Source organism: Chiloscyllium punctatum, chromosome 22 (assembly GCF_047496795.1).
Source record: "Chiloscyllium punctatum isolate Juve2018m chromosome 22, sChiPun1.3, whole genome shotgun sequence".
In the NCBI taxonomy this organism is placed as follows: Eukaryota; Metazoa; Chordata; class Chondrichthyes; order Orectolobiformes; family Hemiscylliidae; genus Chiloscyllium; species Chiloscyllium punctatum.
Window position 1 is genome coordinate 68,766,611 of NC_092760.1, and position 10,510 is coordinate 68,777,120.

At 39.3% G+C, this 10,510-nt stretch overlaps 1 protein-coding gene across 1 annotated transcript in view; it reads left to right on the forward strand.

Annotated features, from left to right (window-relative positions):
- rcn1 (reticulocalbin 1, EF-hand calcium binding domain) overlaps positions 1–7,886 on the forward strand; it is a 48,621-nt gene extending 40,735 nt beyond the window's left edge. Inside the window, exon 7 of the mRNA XM_072592604.1 lies at positions 4,315–7,886. Within this exon, the coding sequence (XP_072448705.1) occupies positions 4,315–4,422 (108 nt within the window). The 3' untranslated portion in view covers positions 4,423–7,886. The remainder of the gene's footprint in view (positions 1–4,314) is intronic.
- Positions 7,887–10,510: the final 2,624 nt, after the last annotated feature.

The window sequence follows — 10,510 nt, forward strand, 5'->3', positions numbered from 1 at the left end:
TGTTCACCTTATTTATGCTACTCATGATTTTATTAACCTCTGTAAGGTTGTCCCTCAACTTCCTATGCTCCAGGGAAAGAGTCCCAGACTATCCAGCCTGTCCTTATGACTCAAACCCTCCATTCCCTGCACAATCCTTGTAAATATTTTCTTCACCCTTTTAAGTATTAATAATATCCTTCCTATAACAGGGCAAGCTTAACTGTAGCTGGTACTCCAAAAATGGCCTCACTAAAGTCATGTATGGCCGCAACGTGACATCTCAACTTCTTTACTTAATGGTCTCACTATCTTCACTATCCTGCCTACCTGTCGTGCACTTTCAAGGAAGTATGCACCTAAATCCCTGGGTCTCTCTGTTAGACAACACACCCTAAGTCCCACCATTAACTGTACAAATCCTGCCTTTGTTTGACTTACCAAAAAGCAACACTTTGCATTTATCTAAATTAAACTCCATCAGCCACTCATCAGTCTATTGGCCAAGTTGATCAAGATCCTGTTGTACTCTTAGATAACCTTCTTCACTGTGTGGGCATCACGGTGGCACAGTGGTTAGCACTGCTGCCTCACAGCGCCAGAGACCTGGGTTCAATTCCTACCTCAGGCAACTGTCTATGTGGAGTTTGCACATTCTCCCCGTGTCTGCGTGGGTTTCCTCCCACAGACCAGAAACTTGCAGATTAGGTGAATTGGCCATGCTAAATTACCTGTAGTGTTAGATGTAGGGGAATGGGTCTGGGTGGGTTGGTGTGGGCTTGTTGGGCCGAAGGGCTTGTTGGGCCGAAGGGCTTGTTTCCACATTGTAAGTGATCTAACCTGTCCACTATACCAACATTTTTGGTGTCATCTCCAAACTTACTAAAGCATGCTCGTCCACATTGTTTATATAAAAGACAAAAGCAATGGACCCAACACTGATCCATGTGGAACACTGCTGGTCACAGGCCTGCAGACCAAAAAACAACCCTCCAATACCATCCTCTATCTCCTACCATCAAATCAATTCTGCATCCACTTGGCAATTTCTCCCTGGATCCCATGTGAGTTAACTTTACTAAACAGTCTACCATGCAGAACCTTGTTAAAGGCCTTACTAAAGTCCATGTAGACAATGTCTACTGCTCTGCCTTCATTTATCTTCTTGGTCATGTCCTCAAAAAAACTCAATCACGTTTGTGTTGTTCCAGGAATAATGAGCACCAGTATGTAACTGTAAGGCATTAATCCAATTGAAGTGTTTGGATGATATCTGAATCTAAAAGGTTTGAATTGCCATACCACCTTGTGGTTACAAAAGTCCACAACAATCAGTTAGCTTGGAATTATCCCATTGCTTTTGAAGTGTGAGGTCAGTGTGTTGGGTGGTGACTAACTTGCCGCCCTAACCACTGAGGAAACACACCACATTGACCACTAGTCAGTTCATTAATTGCTGACCAACTCACTTCCGTGAGTTTCTCAAGTTAATTACAAGCTTCAGTATTGGCATTCTGGGTCACCAGAAGCTGCTAACAAGTCAGTGGCCAGGATCTTCTGGATCCGAAAGTCTGCTGGTTGAGACTGGCATCTCAGGACTGGGGGTGGGGGAGGTGTGTGTGTGTAATGTTCAGAGACTATAACTGGTGGTGGTTTTTTACGGACCCCTTACAACCAGTCCAAATACTCCCAGATTGGAACAATTCAAAACCCTCACGCAACCTGGCAGACCAGTTGCCTCAGTTTTACAGTCGGGAAAGTAGACACTTTGTTTAAATAAAACAAAGAACTGCAGTTGCTCAAAATCTGAAACAAAAAAAAATTGCTGCAGAAACCCAGGTCTGGCTGAGAGAAAGCAGATTTAACATTTTGAGTTCAGTGATCCTTCTTCAGAACTATTCTGAAGAAGGGTCACTGGAATCGAAACATTAACCCTGATTTTTAACTACTTTTCTTGCCTGTCAAGTAGCCAGGTGATCAAGGAGGTAAGTAGTCGAGGTCTGTAAGTGTTCATTAATTAAAGAGTGTCTACTTAAAGGCCTTAATTGATGGCAATTCAAGAAAGACGTTAGTTGGACACTGTCATTATTCCCGTCCCATTATTTTACCTTCAGACCCACTGCAAGGAGGGGAAATCATACCCTTAAAGTGAGGCAGGAATGGGCTGTTATGTAGTGAGATATATGTCTGCTTATCATTGCAGTTCCTTATCATTGCTGTCTTATGTTGTTATTAGTAGGAACTGTCATTAGTTGTGTTTTTTTAATTAAAAAGCCAGATGGTGTGGTTCTCATAGTTTATTGTGGTATATTTAAATACCACTGTTCCGAGCCAGAGTAGTGATGACTGGGCAATTTCCCGCTAATCACTTTTGAAATTTGCTGTGTTTGGTTTTAAGGAAATCATTTGTGTTCTTTAACTGTCCTCTATTTGCTGCATCTTACTGGATGTACATGGACAAGTTGGTGCAGTTTTTAAACACAATTTCAATCAGTTTGTGATGGTATCTGTTTAAACAGACTCTTTAGGTTGACATTTTTTGCTGAGTAAATAGACTGCAATAAGTCCTTCCCTAAATCTCATCCCATTTCCAAGTAGTTTGCTAATACAAAAGAGTCAATAGATATGCTTTCCATTATTGTTACTAACAGTTATTACCCTGTGGACATTCAGATCCTTAAGAGAGGTCATTTTTATGAACCACGAACAGAACTGACCTCTGCTGTGACAAACATCATTGCCAAAAAACCTCAAATAGGTGCAAATAGAACTGCTACACAATTCCATTCTGCAATAAACAACATTGCTGGATATCCTTCAATGACTAATAGGATATAATCAAATCAAAAGATAATATCAATGTGATTAATGCTTGATAATCAATACTGGATGATTCATCATCATAAACTGTAAATCGTAGTTAGCACTGCTGCCTCACAGCGCCAGAGACCCGGGTTCAATTCCCGCCTCAGGCGACTGACTGTGTGGAGTTTGCACATTCTCCCCGTGTCTGCGTGTCCTCCGGGTGCTCCGGTTTCCTTCCACAATCCAAAAATGTGCAGGTTAGGTGAATTGGTCATGCTAAATTGCCCATAGAGATAGGTGAAGGGGTAAGCGTAGGGGAATGGGTCTGGGTGGGTTGCGCTTCGGCAGGTCGGTGTGGACTTGTTGGGCCGAAGGGCCTGTTTCCACACTGTGAGTAAATAAGTAAGTAATCTAATAGACACTACATTGTGTTGCATAGCCAGTTAGATGTTATTTTTATGTGTACTCGAGTACAGGAATACAGGAGTACAGTGAAAAGTGCACCGAGTCACCACTCTCCGGCACCATCTAAGTACACAAGACAGGATTAAAAACAGAAGTAGATAGAAAAGATACCGCCAAAAGAAAAGGAAATGTCCAGATCTCTCCTCTGCATGAGTCTTCACCGCCAGAAAAACAAAGCCACAAAGTCCTTCCCTCAGTGTGCAATCACTCAGGTGCCCTGAGTCCTCGCACGCTGCAGCAGCCAGAACATCACCATCTCTGCCTTCAGGTACCCAGGCCCAGCCATATCCTGGAGCCACACCATATCCACTAAAACTGTTATACATGTTAAAGAATTATGCAGGATAAAAGGAGGCCATTTAACTCATGGAGCCTCTGCCAGATCTTTACAAGAGCGATCCAATTAGTTCCAATATATCTGTCCTTTCCTATAGCTTTGCAATTTCTTTTCGTATCCAAATCGTTTTTCAAAGTTATTAGTGAATCTGTTCCATGATCCCTTCTAGCAGCATATTCCAAATCATAACAACTCATTCGGTGAAAACATTTCTCATCATTTTCATTCTTACTTTTTTGCGAGTTATCCTAATTCTGCGTTCTTTGATGACCAACTCGCAAGCTAGTGGAAATAATTTCTTCCTGCCTATGCTATCAAATCTCATAATTTTGAACACCTCTATTTAATTCCCCAATTAAACTATTCTGCTTTGCTCTCAACACAACAATTTCTGTTTGTCCAATTTCTGTATTTCCCCATCTCATATGTAATTAAAATAAAGTGTGCTTTGTCACACAAAAATAATTACCTACCATCAACTTAATCACGACTTAGATTTTTACAGCCCTGTAAAAACCCATTCATCCCATCAGCACTATGCTGGATACCTTGAAAGAGATGTCTAATTTAGTCACTTTTCCCCCTAGCCCTGCAAATATATCTTTCTTAACATATGTACACTTGCTCTTTGAAAGTTCATCTACATAAGAACTAAATATTGATAGGATACAGCTTGCTCCATTTTTGTCCCAAAACATTTAATGTTCTGTATTTCTTTATTTTAATAGGATAAAAGATTATCAAAACAGGAAATTCTAGACAATTGGAATATGTTTGTTGGCAGCCAGGCCACCAACTACGGGGAAGATTTGACTCGAAACCATATTGAGTTGTGATAGCAACAAAGAAACTAAAGTTGACGGTGTGATACTTCTCTCACTTATAAACAATTAGCATATTTCTGTTGAAGACACAGGAGCGGACTAATGGACTGCAAGTACTTACACATATGTAACGTGACTGAAGCTGTTACTCCAATCTCACTTTCTTAATGTAGTCCATTCTTTACCTCATTAACTCATGGGCTACCTTAGTCCATATGTTTGTTTACACCATTGGTGAGTGAGGGCTAATCCATGTGTATAGTGTAGAGCCTCTATTTCAATACATAGTATAGTTGTATAGTTTAAAATGCTGGGAATGTTATGCACATTCATTTATTTTTCCTTTCGCATAGGATTTAAAATGTCAGATCATTTCCACCCAATTACAAGAACTGTTCTTGTAAGTAATGAAACACCAGCCAGATCTTCCGCTAAGAAGTGTTATCTGGTTGTGTTCTGAATTAATACTATATGTGGTGCTATTATGACCGTGTGCATTTCAGAAGATAACATATTCAGTTGATTTTAAGATTGGCTTCCAAAACTGTGAATGCCACCGTTTAGAAGGAAGCAATCATCAGGTATTTGGGAACGTCAGTGCACATTCCCATCCAAATCACACACCACTCTGATTGGAAATATATTGCCATTTCCATCAAGGTCACTGGGTCAAAATCCTGGGTCTCCCAACCTAATAGCACTGTGGATGTACCGACACCATACAGCAGTTCAAATAGATTGTTGCCAGTTTCTCAAGAACAAATTAGGGCTGGTTAATAAATGCTGGTTTTGCCACCAGTGCCTGTGTCCTGAAAAATCCTGCAATCTGTCTTTTTGAATGGTATTAATTTTTCATTGCCTTTTTTTTTAGTTCTATACTGATAATGTTTGAAATAATTGAGCCACCATACTCATCGACCTAATTCACATGATGTTTTTTTGTGCATTTCCTGGTAAACTAAACTTTTTCAGTTGGTATGTTCCAAATGATGCAATGGGTTGTTCTGTGTTGGGTCATCTGAACAGGTTACCTGGGCACCTAGATCTGAAAAGGAGGGACAGTGAAAAATTAGTAAAAAGAAACAGACTACCAATGGTTTATGGCACCAATTTGAAATAAATTAGTTTCAGTGTTGACAGTCAGATTTATTCAACAGTTGTTAATTATTAGATTTAGATTTGGTCATTCTTTTTAGGTTGGTTGATAAATGTTGTGTTGTAGACACAACAAAAACTTGCATTTATATAGCATCTTCAAGAGGAAATAAACAGCAATAGTTGGAAATGAATGTACTAGACCTCCAGTAATTTGAAACTTTAATAGTTATTTTTTCCATTGGGACTGTTATGAACTATGAGATATATTGTGACTAGTCTAAAGATTGGGTCAGGAAAGTAGCTTTTAAGACAAGTGGGAGGCTTTAAGAAAGGAATTCTAAAGTTTGGGCCTGGGCAGCTGTAGGTACTGCTGCTGATGGTGTATTGATTAAAAGCAAGCTGAGAAAGAGGTTAAAATTGGAGGAGTGCAGAGATTGTCGAGGAGTGTAGAACTGGTGGCAGTTACACAGATAGGAGTGAGGTCATGAACAGATCTGTACAGAAGGATGAGAATTTTAAAAATGGATTATTGACAATTGCTTCCATTTCTTAGAATAGTTTGTTGAAGGAAACTTGTGCCAAGCAATCTGACAAATCAGAGAAACTGTATGTCAGGAGAGGTGGAAGTGAGGTAGAGCTGACTGTGATAACTGAACATCTGGAATGCACTTTTTTATGATGTTGTGTAATGGCAGCATGTAAAAAGTGACTCCAAGGATAGATCTATGGGGGAATTCCTGAAGTAAAGATGTAAAAGTGGAAAAGGAAAGCAGGTGATTCTCTGCCTGCAGCTGGATAGTTAGATAATGTTAGAATTAGAAGATGATTTCAAGTAGAAATGGGGGTAACGGAGTTAATTAGCACTTTTGCACCTTTTGAACTGTTATGTCTGATTATATCCACCATTTCGACAAATAATATCATTTTATGGGATTATAATCAGACTGAGAGCCAAGTGATATGGAGTACTTACATTTCAGACTTTTTTTTTCTGTGGACACATAGATGGATTCTTTCATGAAGAATTTAATTTTGTTCAATTCAACTGTACATAACACAGTTCAGTGATGTGGTGTTGGCCTGATACTAAAATTCCTTGTGGCACGAAATGATGTGTGATAATGTGTAGGGACCATTTTGTGTTAAATCTAAGTCCACTTGCTTCACTTCTGGCACTTCTTGCACTTTCCAAATCAGAGGTGAATGCTCCTTGGTTTGGTGATCACCTTCATCGGCTATCTAAATTCTCCAGAATAAACGTTGCCAATGATTCTAGTGAAATACACCAAAACCAACTACCTTACTCTCGAGTTCTTGTGTTAGTTCACATTTCTGTATTCTTTTTAAGGTAAGAAAACATCCCAAAGCCCTTCAAAGGAATGTGATCAACCAAAGTTTGTCATGGTGTTGCAGAAGGAGATTTAAGGACAGATGACTAAAGGTTTCATTAAAAAAAACCGTTTGATCATCAAAAAAGAGAAAGAAAGAGAGGTAGAGAGGTTTAAGGTTGGAATACCAGAATTAAAGACCTAGGCAGTTGAGGTTACAGCCACTTCAACAGATTAAAATTATAAAGCCCAAGGGCATAGAATTGGAGGAATGTCAAACTCTCAGAGGGCCAAATCACTGGAGGAGGGTCTGACCATGGTAGGGAGTGGTGAAGCCATGGAACAATTTAAATACAATGTTATATTTTAAAATCCAAATGTTGCCTGGGAGCCAAAGTAGACCAGCAAACATAGGAGTGATGGATGAATGCGACTTGATGCAAGTTGAGGTGCAGACAACAGAACTTTGGATGAGCCAAATGGCAGTGAATATGAAGCAAATCAAGTGAAAGAACTTAAAGATTGTCTTGAATGGTCTGAAGTTGCCAGGCTGGATTTGAAGCATTGTGCTAACGCTACTAAAACCCTAATGAAGATGTATTGCTTAAAAAAAAAGTGAGCTAAATAGTATTCCCACCATGGGAGTTTGGACATGGGGTGCTTTATAAGTAACTACTGGGATGGAGACAGCAACATCACTTAAAAGGGAATTGGACAAATATTTGAAAATGTACAGTTTAAAAGGATAGAGGGAAAGGCCGAGAATGAGATGAGAATGGATATTTAAATTGAAGATCACTATTACAATGATCAAAGAACCATCAACTATAATACAGTTTTTATGATTTTATGCAGCACCAAACATTTACAAATCTTGTTATATTCTTTTTTTTGTCCTAACTGCTACGTTAACATTTTAAATGTATAGTATAAATAATATTTATAGATTGGAACAAAACAAAATGTTTTTCAGTAAGTAGCTTTCAAAGATACTGTCAGTGGAGCTATTACCATTTACATCATTCATTAAAATAAAACACTTTGATATAACGTTTCTGAAATTCATTGTCTTTAAATAAAATTAAACTCCATTATGGCTACAATGATGGGTTGATGATTATTAAGGCTGATGATTGGTGTTTTAATGAGCTTATGTCAACCTACTAATAGATGGTCACCAGTTGTCTTGTACGAGTTACTGAGCCAGGTTGCTGTGTAGGTGGCTGAAACTCCTCATTTGAAAATTTTATGCAAAATATTTAATTAATAAAAGGCATTATTCAATGATGTTCCTCTTAAAGACTACAGCATCATAAAATACAGAGCAGTTGTGGCATTGAATTAAGTGTCTCATTACATCACTATGTGCTCTGTGCTCTTGTACATCTATAAAATATGAAGATGCAAATCTCATTGTGTAACAATAAAGTTCATGATTTTGTGACTCATTGGGGTTATAGAAAATTACTGTAAGTTAAGTAATACAATATCAAGGCAAACATGACTGAGCTGCCAGCCTACCACACATGTAGTCCCACAGAACAACAGGGCCCACTGATGAAGGAAACTCTATGAAATGAACAACTAGTTTCTTAGTCAAGGGTCAGTGAACACCGCAAGGCAGCAACCTAGGCAGCTTTGGTCCTCTTACTTACGGAAAGATATTACTTCATTGGAGGGAGTTCAGAGAAGGTTCACTAGGATGATCCCCATTATGGAGGGATTGTTTTAAGAGCAAAGGTTAAACAGTTTGGAATTTTACTCATTGGAATTTAGAAGAATGAGAGGTGATCTCATTGTAACGTTGTTGAGGGCCTTGACAGGATAAATATGAGAGGATATTTTGTTTCATGGGAGAATCTAGGACCACAGGGCATAGTCTCAGAATTAAGGGATGCCAATTTAAGACTGGGATGAGGAGGAATTTCTCAGAGGGTCGTGAGTCTTTGGAACCCCTTGCCACAGATAGATGTGGGGTCAGAGTACTTGTGTATATTTAAGGCTGAGTTAGATAGACAGATTCTTGATCAGTAAGGGAATCAAGGATTATGGGAAAAGGCCAGGAAACTGGATATGAGAATCATTGGATCCTAATGAAAGGTAGAGCAGGCTCAAGGGGTCATATGGCCTGTTCCTGTTCCTGTTTCTTATGTAATGAAGACCCACTGAACTACGATTGCCAATCCTGGTTGAACATTATCACGGGTATGGATTAGAAATCTCACTAGTGTTTCTGCTAAACAGAACAAACAGGCAGCATCGTTATCATGCTAGCAAGAGTAGAGAGAATGGTAGACAGTGGAACTTAATTATGTGTGAGATCAAAATTCAACTTCCCAACCATGGGATGAAATTCTCTTACTTAGAGCATGATTACCTCGGAGAGTGGCGAACCTGTGGAATTCCCTGCATCGAAAACAGTTGAGGCCAAACAGTGAATGTTTTCAAGAAGGACTTAGATTTTGTTCTTAGGACTAAAAGGACTTGGAACTAAAGGGACCAAAGTATATGAGAGAAAGCAGGACCTTGGTACTAAATTGGATGATCAGTCATGATCACATTGAACTGCCAAATAGCCTATTCCTGAACATATTTCCTATGTTTCTATGTTTACCTTTAAAGGTGAGTCAAGCGTCCTAACAGCAAGCACAAGGAAGCCCCTTTTGCATGTATCTGCACAAAATGCATTCTCATTGAAAAGCTGTCTTGCCAGAATGATCAAATGTAGTTGTACTTATCGCTGTTATGCAATAAAACGTTTTTTGTAATAACTTGTATCTCCCTCTGTAGATACTCTGGAGATATTTATCTTCTACCGTTAATAATAAAGGTGAAGGCAAAGTAAAGATAATACAGAATTGGTGATAATGAACTATCCTGAAACTACCCTTACTCATTACCACATACTGATACGGGGTAAAATATCTTAAAGGTGTGGTCATCCAGGGAAATAACACATCAACTAAGCAGAGCAATGTGAAGCCAGTAGAGCACCTACAACAATTCAGAGTGAACAGCCAGAGGACGCAGTCACCGCATTGCTCCATGTCCATGTTGCTGGGGAGAGAAAGCCTCATTAATACCAAGCCTGTACAGCCATTAATGTGGACAGCTGGAAGAACACAGTAAGCCAGGCAGCATCAGGAGGTGGAGAAAGAAATGTTTCGGGTATAACACTTTATCATGACTAGATGTGGGGGTGGGGGAATTACAGTTAAAGGGGGTGGGGTGCAGGGAGAGTAGCAGAATAGTGATCCCTACTACCTCACCATTCTGCTACTCTCCCCACCCAAACACCTCCCCTCTTTATCTGTAGCTCCCCCTACTTCCACATCTAGTCCTGGAGAAGGGTTATACCGGAACATTGACTTCTCCACCTCCTGATGCTGCCTGGCTTGCTGTGTTCTTCCAGCCTCTTGATGGTCTACTTTGGATTCCACATCTGCAATTTTTTTTGTCTAATTAAAACAGACAGCTGCACAAATATGACAGAGAATTGGAAAATGGTACACTGCTGCAGAAAACTTGCATTCTCATCGAATAAATTAAAGACAGACTAGTTAGATCAAACAGTATCTAAGAAATAAATGATACAGGTGAACATTAAGTGATTTTTTTGGGTTAGATCACAAAATTCAAGGTGAATTTTGGAATACTGACATTAGGGTCAATGG